The 13,355-nt window shown below is 50.0% G+C and overlaps 2 protein-coding genes across 14 annotated transcripts in view; both read left to right on the top strand.

Moving 5' to 3' along the window:
* MOB3C (MOB kinase activator 3C) overlaps positions 1-13,355 on the top strand; it is a 41,064-nt gene that overhangs the window by 8,796 nt on the left and 18,913 nt on the right. For 6 of the 7 annotated variants that reach the window (XM_030823856.1, XM_003259019.4, XM_030823855.1 and 3 more), the window contains 2 exons: positions 2,657-2,859; positions 3,179-5,125. In XM_030823856.1, coding sequence (XP_030679716.1) covers positions 2,657-2,859; positions 3,179-3,208 — 233 coding nt within the window. In that variant the 3' untranslated portion in view covers positions 3,209-5,125. Of the gene's footprint in view, positions 1-2,656; positions 2,860-3,178; positions 5,126-13,355 lie in introns of those variants that run through there. The other variant, XR_004032584.1, reaches the window with a different exon arrangement.
* Positions 8,501-13,355, top strand: part of MKNK1 (MAPK interacting serine/threonine kinase 1) — a 46,862-nt gene continuing 42,007 nt past the window's right edge. For 2 of the 7 annotated variants that reach the window (XM_003259022.3, XM_030823845.1), the window contains exon 1: positions 8,501-8,569. The gene's annotated coding sequence lies outside the window, so the exon portion shown is untranslated. Of the gene's footprint in view, positions 8,612-13,355 lie in introns of all 7 variants that reach the window. The other 5 variants (XM_030823851.1, XM_030823842.1, XM_030823850.1 and 2 more) reach the window with 4 other exon arrangements.

Below are 13,355 nucleotides of genomic sequence, written 5' to 3'. Positions count from 1 at the left end.
AGGATTTAGTTTGATATAGACACTCTGCAGGGTTGGGGGGTGATTTTCATCCCGATTTTGTGGAAGAGGAAAGCGAGGTTGAAACAGGTTAAGTGTCTTGCTCAAGGGCAAGCATTTGACTAGGACTTCCTGACTCCCAATTTGGGGCTTTTCTTTCTTTTCTTTTCTTTTTTTTTTTTTTTTTTCTTTTCTGAGACGGAGTTTCGCTCTTTCACCCAGTGGTGTGCTCTCAGCTTACTGCAACTTCTGCCCACCTGGTTCAAGCGATTCTCCTGCCTCAGCCTTCTGAGTAGCTGGGATGATAGGCACCCACCACCATGCCTGGCTATGTTTTGTATTTTTAGTAGAGACAGGGTTTCACCACATTGGCCAGGCTGATCTCGAATACCTGACCTCAGGTGATCCACCCACCTCGGAGGGCTTTTCTTTTCTACAGCATAAGTGGTCCCACCAAGGACCACTCTGGCAAGACCACAGGTGCTGTGATTCTCAGAACCTTCCAGAACAGTTGCCCCGAGGTGTTCATAGCTGATCTGACCTCCAGCCTCCCGGGGTTCCCTGTGACTCCTGGCCTCAGGAAAAGGAGAGAGTTGGTGATTGGGCCCTGATGGTATCATCACCTCAGATTGGGGCTCTGAGGGCAGAATTTTCCCTTGCCAGGCACAGGCTGTGGGGTCTTTTCTTATCTCAGCTGGGCAGCCTAGGCGGGTGAGGGTAGGGAGGGGAGATGAGTGATGTCACCCAGGCACTGCTTACCCACCCGAGGGCAGCAGGAGGGGGGTGTTGGTCCAGGAGCTGAGCAGGCATGACACTGTGTTCATCACACCAGCTGCACCTGTAGCTGGGCCCAGCCCCCACCTGGCCTGGAGCTCATCTCTGCAGAGGCTGTGTGGCTCAGCGGTGGGTGGGGCAGGGTGGTCAAGCCCTGAGGGGAGAAGTCTGAATGCTGAAGGAAGCTGGGCACTGAGTCACAATTCAATGCCCACGGTTCCTCCCCAGCCAGTGGCCTGCTGTTTCTTGCACTGTCATGCCCGACACGAAGCACCTTCATTTTACATAGGAGGAAACTGAGGCTACTGAGGGAAAGTGCACTGAACTGGGAGGAATTCCGAACTGGGGCTCAGATCTGTGGGAACCCAGGACCCCAAGTCTAGATGGGCAGGATACGTCTGAGGAATCTGGGCTGGGCTGGAGGGGCTCAGAGGGAGGGAAGGCTCGACCCCACCTGGGAACGGTGAGGAAGAGGAGGGGGTCTACGGAGCCGGGTGGGCCAGCTGTGGACCTGAATGTAGATTCATAGTCCCTGCTGGCCATACCTCCCTGGGCCTGTGGGACTCCAGGTATAGATGCCTAAAACCCTGGGTGACTGCCCCACAGAGAAGAGGGCATAAGCCACCAAGATCTCTGCCTTGAGCATGGGGGACTATGCAGAAGTGGGGCCTTTTTCATGGGTCCCAATATCTGTGAGGGTCGCTGCAGTGCACTGCAAAGAGGGTTTGAATCCTGTCTCCATTCTGCACTGATTAATAGTTGTGTCGCCTTGGGCTAGCAGCTTCACCTTTGTAAGCACTTCTGTTTTATCATACCTAAAATGACAATCAGACACATCAGGTGAATTGTTCTAAGGATTAGAGGCAAAAGGTGTGAAGGGCTCCATTTATGAGCACAGGGCCTCGCTCATAAATGGAAGGTTCTTCGTGTTGTTGAATATTTGAAGGAACGAGGGCTGTCTGAACTAATTCTTGCAGAATTCATAATTTCCAGGATTGGGGGTCTGAGGACTTCTGTGTGAATGTTGAAAAGAGGAGGGACACGGGGTGGGGCTAGAGAGAGAGGTCAGGATAAGATCATGAAAGGCCTTGAGCAGCGTCCTGCTGGGAAGTTAGGACTTAATCCTGAAGGCCCAGGGATTTTTTAAATGGACCCAGTTGTTGAACTCTCCTTGGGGTTGTATACAAGAGTGTGATGTGAGCATCTCTGCAATTGCACATATTTCTGGGGAGAGTTTAGGTCGTAACTTTTATCATAGTCTAAGAAGGGTTGGTCAGTGACCCCCACAAGTTTGCAAAGCCCTGCTTTAGGTGATGGGAAAAGGTGGAAGATGATGTATATTCCAGCAGGGGAGAGCCACAGTCAGATTTGTGCTTCATTAAAAAGAAAAGTATGGCCAGGCACGGTGGCTTATGCCTGTAATCCCAGCATTTAGGAGGCCGAGGCAGGTGGATCACCTGAGGTCACGAGTTCAAGAACAGCCTGACCAACATGGAGAAACCCTGTCTCTACTAAAAATACAAAATTAGCTGGGCATGATGGCACATGCCTGTAATCCCAGCTACTTGGGAGTCTGAGGCAGGAGAATAGCTTGAACCCGGGAGATGGAGGTTGCAGTGAGCTGAGATCATGCCATTGCACTTCAGCCTGGGCAAGAGTGAAACTCCGTCTCAAAAAAGAAAGAAAAAAAGAAAGGAAAGAAAGGAAGAAAGAAAGAAAAGTATGGGAGAAAGTCAAACCACTCTCTATTTCCCAAAGGGAAGTGTACTAAAACGTGTGCTGGGGAAAAAGCCATCCTGGTTGCCTGTGTGTGGGAGGGAAAAGTTGAGCAGAGGTTTGGCACCAGGATACTGATCCCCTTCTTCTGCCCTCCCCTGCCCTCTAGGAGTTCCCTTCCCTAAGAACTTCCAGCAGGTCTGCACCAAGATCCTGACCCGCCTCTTCCGAGTCTTTGTCCATGTCTACATCCACCATTTCGATAGCATCCTCAGCATGGGGGCAGAGGCGCACGTCAACACCTGCTACAAGCACTTCTACTACTTCATCCGCGAGTTCAGTCTGGTGGACCAGCGGGAGCTGGAGCCACTGGTGAGGCCAAGCCCTACCACCCTCCCCTACCAAGGCTAGCCTCTGAGTTTTCATGTCCAAAAGCTGCCTGCTTTAAGTAACTCCAATGCCCAAGTAGATAAATTAGGGGAAGGCAATTCATTTAACAGTGAATTCTGTACTTCAATAGAGAATTTATTCAAGTGTCAGTTTACAAACCCAGATTTGCAGCCTAAGAGTTGGGGTTGCTGGGGGAAGGGGCCAGGCTCAGACAGAAGAGCAGCTAGGCCCTATGGTTTGGGAAGGGATTGCCTAGTAGGCTGAGCTCTAACTGACCCCTCCCTACCTTGTGTCTCTACAGAGGGAGATGACAGAGCGGATCTGCCACTGAGCCCAGGTCTGGACTTTTTTGGCCATCAGATGGATGATCTGAACATAGGGTGGCTGGGAGAGGGGACCCCCAGGAGCCTGAAGGAATCTGAAGGCACTGGAATCACTCCACACACCCAAAGCCTCTGGACTTCTGGTTCTCAGGAGTCTGCCTACCTGTCGCCCTGACCGCTTGTGGATGGAGAAGGGGAGAGCATCTAGGCGGGCAAACAGAAGGGAAGTGGAGTTAAACCTCTGGCATGAAGTCTGGGAGTAGGGTAGGCTAGGGAATTTCTTCTATGACACTTGACCCTTCCATGCTGGTTCCCAAGCCTATTGGAGGAATGTGGGTGTGGCCGAGGTGATGGCAAGAAAGGTGCAAGAGAGTGAGCAGCCTGCCTGTGAGTGAGCACAGATGCCGAGGTATGTGTGTGTATGTGATTTTCACTGTGGGGTGTGTCTGTGAGAGCTAGCTGCCTTACCCCTCCTTGGCACATAGTAGGCCTTCCATAAATGTTGGATGGATGGATAAATAGATTGGGACCATCAGACCATGACCACTGTAGGAGTGATGACAGCTCAATGTCCCCACTCAGTGTATCTGACCATGTGTGTAAGTGCACAAAATGTGGTTGTAGATGTTGCTCTACATTCACACCTTCCAGGCTACACTCTTCCATCAGCATGAGTCCTGGAGAGCTGGGGGAAGGTAGGAAGAGAAGCCTTGCCTTGAGTTCCTAAACCGACCCACCCCAGACACAGGCTCTGATTCTCTTACCCAGAGATGCCCATGAGCTGACATTTTACTCATCCCGCTGCCTCCAAGAAGGCCTGTATTATAGGTGTCCTCCTGGGGGTTGGAGATGATCCCTCAAGTACACAAAGTTCCCCTGGCCTTTCATCTGGGAATCATATACTCCACTCTAGCTCCCAGAATCTACATTCCTGGCTCCTCGGATCTGAAGCCCAGCACAAAATAATCCCCCAGTCCAAGGAGCTTGTGGAACTTGAATTGGGAACTTTGGAGTCTTGTCTCCCATCCCAGCACATTGAGGATGTAGTTGGTGAATAGACTCTTCCAGGCATGGAGATCCTCCATCCTAAAAGTACCTGCCTCCTTCCCAGCCATCCCTGACACATTCCAGCCAGTTGGATCTCACAGCACAGCTATCCACAGGGAGACTGGGATGTTCATTCAGCACTCCATTACTCAGTACCTCCATACCCAGCCCTATACACAGATCCACAGGTGGGGAAACTGAGGCAGGAACAGGGGTGTGCCCTCCCAGAGCCTCCACTCTGGGAAGCCAGAATGGAAAGCCAGAGGGAACCTGAGAATCATCCAGTCTCACTGTCTCAATGTACATACGAGGAAACTGAAGCCAGGAGAAGAAGAGGGAGAAACTGTCCAGGGCCTCACAGGGAGGCGTTCATGGAGCTGGAGAAACCAGGGATCCTGACCGCAGGGCCCATCAATTGCTACACAGAGATACACATGGAAAGAGGGTTTAACAGACCCTCGCTAGGACACAACTGTTTCTGCTTTGAGCAATAATTTCTAACCTGAGGCCAACATGTCCCACTGCCCCTCGGGTGGGCTGGGGTTGTTTCCTGAGCCAAGCATCCAATATCATGCCCCACTCAATGGCCTAGAAGCTGCCTGCACTTTGGGGAAACACATGGAGCTCTTGGGCCCAGCCAGCTGGGCCTGGGACTTCTGCCTCTGCTGCCTGCAGAGTGGCCTGGCAGCTTTGCCAGAGGCTGTGGAGCGAGGGTAGCAGGAGCTTTCCCCAGAGTGCTGTGACTTGCATGATGGATTCTAGGCTGTGGCAAGGGCTAATTTCTGGGATGGGGGGAGGATGGGAAAATTTATTTTTATGAAACAGAGGGAAGACTTTATTGTTGTTATTTTTGGTAAAATAAAAGGCAAACTAAAGCAGCCACTGGTGGGAAGCGGTGATCTGGGTGCCACATGGCTCTTGGCAGACCATGGAAGGAACTGAGCCAGAATGGGGCTGGGAAGGCTTTTTGTCCTGAGATACTGGACCATGTGGAGGGCTGGCTGGTGTGGTCATGTCTGGCCCAGCTCTCTAGGGTGGAGACATCAAGATTCTCCTGGGGCTCTGGAAATTCTAGACCGGGCTAGGCTAGGACGCTTGGGGTGGAGAGGGCTGGCCTTTCTTTGCCTTCCGGGAACTCAGTCTGATAGGAATCATTCCTTGTTTCATCTCAGGTTGCCTGGCATTGGCTATTCTCTTTTTTTTTTTTTTGAGATGGAGTCTTGCTCTGCTGCCCAGGCTGGAGTGCAGTGGCGTGATCTCGGCTCACTGCAAGCTCCGCCTGCTGGGTTCACGCCATTCTCCTGCCTCAGCCTCCGGAGTAGCTGGGACTACAGGTGCCCGCCACCACGCCCAGCTAATTTTTTTGTATTTTTAGTAGAAACGGGGTTTCACCATGTTAGCCAGGATGGTCTCGATCTCCTGACCTCGTGATCCGCCCACCTCAGCCTCCTAAAGTGCTGGGATTACAGGCATGAGCCACCACGCCCGGCGTGGCATTGGCTATTAATCTGGGTGGGTTCTTTTGAGGTAGTGGATAAAAGTACAGAGTGAAAATACAATCCCAACACTAATTACAGGACAGGAGGCCATCCTGAAGAGGAAGATACTTGTTGCTGGCTGGAGCTACAGTGGGGGTGGCAGGACATGGGCCTGACTCCTGAGCTTACTCCGCAGTAGACATCTGCATCTATTGGCTCAGGTCTTGCTGTCCATTCCACTGCCCCTAACTCACAAGCTGCCTGGACAGGAATTAAAAAGCAGCTTGGTTCTTAAGAGTCAACAAAGGCCCACCTAGAGCTCTTCCCTCTTCCTGCAAAGGAGCCAGCCTGGCTTTGTGCAGAGGCTCTCCTGGGAGGCAGACGCATAGGTTGTAGTCCCAGCCCAGCTCCTGAAGCTCCATTGCAAGCCCATTCCCCCTCTAGACCCCAATCCTCTACCTATTTTGTTATCAGTGATGGGAGTGAAGGACTGATTGATCTCAGCTCCTTCATTATATAGTCTATGAATCATTCACAGTCATCATAACAGCTAATGTTCATTATGTGTCACGTACATTTCTAAGTGCTTGACATATAATAGCTTGTTGAATCAAGTGTGTCTTTGGCCAGCTGCCTTGCTTCCCTTCCAGCCCCCAATATCCCTCCCTTTATTCACTCCTCTAGAATCTGGAAGGCCCTCCATTCTGCTGCCTCTTCCTCTGGCTCACCACAGGAGGCCCAATCCCAGCATTCTAAAAGGGTGCTATTTGCACACCTCCTATGACAGATCGCTCACTACCTTCTCTGTCCTTGGGCAGCTCAGACTGTTACAAGTCCCATGCTTTGGGTTCACGGTCATTTTGAAATATGACCATGGCAGTGAGAGTAGATTTATCTTAGAACTGTGTGATCCAAGACCTGTACCTTACATGGGAATATCTGTAAATACATTAGGAAGCTGACACAAAATTGCTTTGAGAGATTCACAGACGGATGCTTAAAGAAGAATAGACAGAAAGGGAGGGGGAAAAGAAAGAGATAGGGCCTCAATGATGCAGATAAAAGAGCACACTCCCATGGGGCAAAACCTAGTAACAAAGGGTCCTGGGAGGTAGAGTGGCAGCTTGGTTGAGAAGTCAGGCTGGGCTTTGTTTTCCCGTTGGCTCAAGATCCATAACAAAGCTGGGCATAGTGGCTCTTGCCTGTAATCCCAGCACTTTGGGAGGCCAAGGTGGGAGGATCACTGAGCTCAGGAGTTCGAGACCAGGCAACATGGCAAAACCCTGCCTCTAAAAAAAATGCAAAAATTAGCCAGGCATGGTAGTGCATGCCTGTAGTCCCAGCTACTCGGGAGGCTGAAGCAGGAGGATCACTTGAGCCCAAGAAGCAGAGGCTGGAGTGAGCAAAGATGGTGCCACTGCACTCCAGCCTGGGGAACACAGCAAGACCTTGTCTCAAAAAAAAAAAAAAAAAAAAAAAAAATTCCAAAACAGTATTTGGAGCAGGGACCTAGGTAGTAAGCCATCCTCTCCAGCCTGGGGCAGAGCATCCCCCTATTGAGTAAAGGATGCCACATCACCCTCGGCTCCCATAAACACTACAGCCTCTGAGGTTTCCTGTTGCCACTCTCCTCCCTATCCCACAGCAAGCTGTGGAATTGAAATGAGCCACAGGCATGAGTAGAGCTCCACCTGCTTTGGGGGAGCCCTCCTTCCTCTGAGCACCCTCAGAGCCCTCAAAGATGTTAACTGAAATTTGATTGCCATGTGAGGGACCTACCAACTTTGAGAACCTGGAACATAGGTCCTGAGTCTCTTGAGCTATTGAGACAGGGAACAGGCCAGCAGGGCCTCTGAAGACTTGAAGCTTGGGTGGGCCTCCACGGAAGGTAATGAGTGGGAGAAGTCAGGATACATAGGGGCCCTCAGGTTGGACCGCAGGATTCCAGAAGGGAATGAACACAGAAGCTTGATCTTTCCCCTCTCCAGCCTTCACCTAGACTGGGAAATCTAGCAAAGTCCTGAATGTTCACTAATATTCCCAATCTCCTTCCATCATACAGATGAAAAGACAGCCCCGACAAGACAGGGAACAAATGTTTGTCAGGTGGATGATGGGAAGCAAGTCCCTGGGGCTTTTTAACTAGCTTTGCTTACCAAATCCTCACGATAATCCTGAGACAGGCAGGGAAGGGATGTTTACCTCCATCACTCAGAGTCAGCACCTGAATTAAATCCCAGTCCACACTCTCATCCTTTCTCATCGCAGCTGCAGACTTGGAAAGGGGATGTGGGGAGGCTGGTTGAGGCATTAACCTATTTACAATTGTTTTTCCCCAAGAAATGAACTTTTAAAAGTTTTAAAAATTTTGAACTACTGGGGATAATGTTGTACTCAAGGAGAAACTCTTACGGTGAAATTCTAGGCACTCAGACCATTAAAGAAATTGTACAGAATTGATCCCGTTTTAGAAAAGACTGGCAGCATTTCCCCACATATAAAAGGCATTTTAAAATTCCTTCCTGGCCTGCAGAAGCTCTCAGTACATGTTAATTACACCTGTCGCACCCGGCCTCCTCCGTTCCCGGGCTTTTCCACCCTCTATTCGGAAAAGAAAGCTCCAGAGGCGCTAAGCCCCACCCGCTTGCCGTCAATCTCCCCTCCCCCCGCCTCTTCCCTGCCACCCCTGCGCAGTTCGCTCAGCTCGAGCTCCCTGCCCCCAGGTGGCCCTGGGTAGCCACCAGGGCGCAGGCGCAGCTCCGCCCCCTCGCCCCCCTCTCTGGTCGGGCCCACCCCCTGGATCTAGCACCGCCTCTTCCGCGTTCTCGGAGGAGCGATCTGCAGGTAGGGGTGCGCGCGACTGCTCCCCGGCGGGAGCCAGCGAAGGTAAAAGCGAGACCTGCGAGGTATTCCTCCGAGCTAAATGGGGCCGGGGTCTGTGAGTGAGCTTGTGTGCCCGGAAGGGGGCAGTCAGGGCCTTCACGGTGGCCCGAGGTCACGACCCGATTCAGCTGCGGAGGGACAGCCTAAGGGGACGCTTTTCAGGACTGTCCCGAGCTGTATACGACCTTTCGTGGCTCCGTCTGTGCCTGGGGTCGGGGCGCGGCCGGTGTCCGAGATGGCGCTTACTCCGTGGCCCGTTTGAGACTCGGTCTCTCCCAGGGATCAGGACCGAGGCTGTGGCTGGGCGCAGGGCGTAGGCAGTCCAGTGTCATGAATAGTTTTTCACGTGAGGAATTTGTGAAATCTGTGTACTGGGTTATTTTTAAGTTGTTTTCATTTATTTTCAGTATTTAAAGGCTCCTGCCTGTGTGGGTGGCTGTCCACAGGGAAAGGCAATAAGAGTGTCAGGTGCACCTTGTCTTCCTAAAGAGCTCCAAACTCCCTGTCAGTGGCAGATCAGAGGCAGGCAGGCTCACAGGAATGAAGTGTTGTTAGAAGTGCTCAACTTCAGGGTCAGGGAGTCCTGGGTTTAGATCTCATCTCTTCCACCTCTTAGCTGTGTGTCCTGGGGCAAGTCTGCTTCCCCTCCCAGAGCTTCGCTTTCTTCCCTAGGAAATAGCCATAATAGGGTCATTGTGAAGGGTGAATAGGATTATATGGAAGTCACCTAGTATGGTGCCTGTCATGTAATGGGTGCTGAATACATGGTAGCTGTGATATCTAGAAGGCTCTGAGAGAAGAGTTGATGTGACCTGGGCCTTGAAGCCTCAGTGGGATTTACAGATGGAACTGACCCTGCAGAATGGGAAGGACACCACTGCCCATGCGCCAGGCACATGCTGGACAGTAGGTGTAGTGTCTCACTGGATCACCACCCATCAGCCAGGTGCTTTCAGCCCACTCTCCTTAGCTTCAGCCCTTCATTAGAGGGCTGGGCTGGAAGTGATGTGAAGAGGAAATCCAGGGTTGGGTTTTATATGGAACTGAGCCAGCTAGAGGCCTTGGTGCCCCCTCTGCCCATCTGCTCCCACCTCAACACTTCTCTCTCTGTAATCCAGAGAGTTGGTTAGGAGTCCTGTTACTCTGATATTTTGCAGATATTGACAGTTGTGGGGGATGGCAACTCAGATTGCATGAAGCGAAGCCATGGGAGAGGGAAGCTCTGTGAACAGGAGCTGTCAGAGCCCAGCACATGCTTAGGAAGTGCATGTGGTCTCCTGTAATGTGGTCCCAGAGTAATTGAATTACTTGGTTCCTTTTGCATCCTCTTCATGGGTGCCCCTGTGCTCTTCCTGAGACACTGCTCGGAAACCTTGGTGGGCATCATTGCCTACTATATAGAGCAGTGGTGTCCAATCTTTTGGCTTCCCTGGGCCGCACTGGAAGAAAAACTGTCTTGGGCCACACATAAAATACACTAACAATAGCTGATGAGCTTTAAAAAAAATTGCAAAAAAATCTCAGTGTTTTAAGAACATTTATGAATTTGTGTTGGACCACATTCAAAGCCATCCAGGGCCGTGGGTTGGACGAGCTTGATGTAGAGTTTGGACTCCAGCCTCAGACAAGTTCCTCCACAGTTTGTTCCCAAACCTCTCCCCCTCCCTGTTTCCCTTGGTTTTCCCAAACCTGCAACCTGTGGTCCAGTCAAAATAAACTAGTTTTCTCTGTTTCTCCTTTTTTTTGAGATGGAGTCTCACTTTGTCACCCAGGCTGGAGTGCAGTGGCACAATCTCGGCTCACTGCAACCTCCACTTCCCAGGTTCAAGCGATTCTCCTGCTTCAGCCTCCTGAGTAGCTGGAATTACAGGCATGAGCCACCACACCTGACTAATTTTTGTATTTTTAGTAGAGACGGGGTTTCGCCATGTTGGCCAGGCTGGATTCAAACTTCTGACCTCAGGTGATCTGCCTGCCTTGGCCTCCCAAAGTGCTGGGATTACAGGTGTGAGCCACCGTGTCCGGCCAAATCTCTGTTTCTCAAACACTCCCTGCATGTTCCTGCTCGAGCCTTTGCTTATATTCTCTCTCCCTGGATTTCCCTCCTCCTCCTCATCTTTCAAGGCTTACATCTCATGTGGCCTCCATGGTGAAGCTTTTCTGAGCCTTCTGCTGGATTAGTTGTTCCCCTTTCTGTCTTCTGTAGGCTGACCCTCTAATGTAGCTCTCATCATAGTCTGCCTAGGGATATGTACACTCCATATGTACTCTGAGTACGTGGATGGCAAGGGATCATGTCTCTTTCCTTCCTCCTCTGTCCAGCATAGGGCCAGCACATAGTAGCCCTCTTCAGTGTTTGTGATTAAGTGAGTCAGTGACATTTTTTATTTACTAGCTTTGGCCCTTGTTTTATGAGCTGTCAGGTTCAGAATGGGACTTTGTGTTTTTCCTCCTCTTTGTGCCTAAGGAGGGCCCTAGTTTAGATTGATGCCCTAATTACAGGCATCAAAAACAAGAAAGTACAAGAATTCTGCACAAGCAAGGATTCTTCATTGCAGCCATTGTTTTCAGGCTCTTGTCTTGCCTTGACTGTGAGTTTTGTTGGAAGGTAGGTGATGCTCTGTTCGGAGACCTGCACTGGGTGTATTAATAGTACAGTTCAAACGGGGAAGCTCACAGGTGGTTTTCTTTTCTTTTTTTCTTTTTTTTTCTTTTTTTTTTGAAACGGAGTCTCGCTCTGTCGCCCAGGCTGGAGTGCAGTGCCGCAATCTCCGCTCACTGCAAGCTCCGCCTCCCGGGTTCACGCCATTCTCCTGCCTCAGCCTCTCCTAGTAGCTGGGACTACAGGCGCCTGCCACCACACCCGGCTAATTTTTTGTATTTTTTAGTAGAGACGGGGTTTCACCGTGGTCTCGATCTCCTGACCTCGTGATCCGCCCGCCTCGGCCTCCCAAAGTGCTGGGATTACAAGCGTGAGCCACTCACAGGTGGTTTTCTAATCAGTTACTCTGCTCTTGGCCTTGGGAAACAGTGGTTCCTCCCATCTGGGGACCAGCAGCTATAAATGCACATTTTCCCTTGCCAACAGCCTCAGCATGTGGAAGAGAAAGTTATTTCTTGATCATAGAAAAATTTACATGGTTAAAGGTAGAAGGAGCTTGGAAACCAACCATCTGGTTCTGCCACTTTCATTTTATAGATGGGGAAAGGACTTGATCGAGATTACACAAGGAGGCCAGGTGTGTGGCTCACACCTGTAATCCTAGCACTTTGGGAGGCCGAGGTGGGTGGATCACCTGAGGTCAGAAGATCGAGACCAGCCTGACTAGCATGGTGAAACCCCGTCTCTACTAAAAATACAAAAATTAGCTGTGCATGGTGGTGGGCGCCTGTAATCCCAACTATTTGGGAGGCTGAGGCAGGAGAATCGCTTGAACCCAGGAGGCAGAAGTTGCAGTGAGCTGAGATTGCGCCATTGCACTCCAGCCTGGGCGACAGAGTGAGACTCCGTCTCAAAAAAAAAAAAAAAAAGAGATTACACAAGGAATCAGCCAGTAGTGGAGATAGTTCCAGAAGTGAAATGTCATGTATCTGTTTTTTTCCAGTCTACTACATTGTTAATACAACATCTAACATTTATTGCACACTTGCTGTGTTCCAGACACTGTTTTAAGTGTTTTTAATTCTATGTTATAGCTTGGAAACTAAGGCAGATCACTCAGATCTATTTTCCAATTCCACAACTCTGGGTTTTAGTGTGATTTTAATGGCAGTCGCCTCCTACCCAGTGGGGTGAAACAGTTCTCCAAAGAGCTTGCTCCCAGATCTCCGTGAGTGAGAAATGTTGTCCCAGCAATGTCTCCTTGTATGTTGGAGCGAGATCCCAAGAAGAGTCCAGAGTGTACTGGAAGAATGGATGAAGGAATGAAACAAGCCCACATGAGTATTAGTGGATCTTAGTTTAGGAATATTCATATACTTCAAAAATTGCCTATTTATCAAGTTAGGCAGTAAATGCAGTTTTAGAATGAACTCAGTCCGGGATCTTTCTGTAAAGATTCCCAGTGTAGGATGGAAAGATTCAATTCAGTAAGCACATATTGAGCTCTTGCTGTGTACAAGACCCTGGTATTAAGAAATATACATAGAGGAAAACAACACATTTCCTGCCCTCCTATAAATAATTGTCTTCTCAGAACCTTCTCCCTCCAGTGTAGTTGGGAAGATAGAAAAGTACATAAATAAGTGAAATCAGACTGACTATGGTAAATGTAGTAAGGAATGTAAACAAAGTGGGAGTTTGGGAGAAGGAGAAATCAATCCCAGCATGACCAGAGGATTCCTGAAGGTGGAGAATTTATGCTGGGCCGTGGAGGGAGTTTATTCCTGGGAGAAGGAACAGCTTGAGCAACGGTTGAGAGGCAGAAATGCACAGGTGTAAGGGTGTGTGTGTGTGTGTGTGTGTGTGTGTGTGTGTGTGTGTGTGTGTGTGTGTGTGTTTCGTGGGAGGGGAGAGGAGTTGGTGAGAAGAAATAAGCCGAAGTGGCAGATTTTGGCTAAAATGTAGAGAGTGGAGTAGGGAGCAGAACACTAGCATTTATCAAGTGTCTCCTTTGCTTTGTGGCTTGCAGTATGCTGGAGGCTTTACATACTGTATTTAATCCTGTAATATAGGCCTATTTATCTCCAATCTAAAGATGAAGAAACCAGACCTCAGAAAGATTAAAGTGACTTCCCCAAGGTTAGA

This window comes from Nomascus leucogenys, chromosome 12 (assembly GCF_006542625.1).
Source record: "Nomascus leucogenys isolate Asia chromosome 12, Asia_NLE_v1, whole genome shotgun sequence".
Taxonomy (NCBI): Eukaryota; Metazoa; Chordata; class Mammalia; order Primates; family Hylobatidae; genus Nomascus; species Nomascus leucogenys.
The sequence above is the reverse complement of the archived record's forward strand: the minus strand, read 5'-3'. Positions and strand labels throughout refer to the sequence as shown.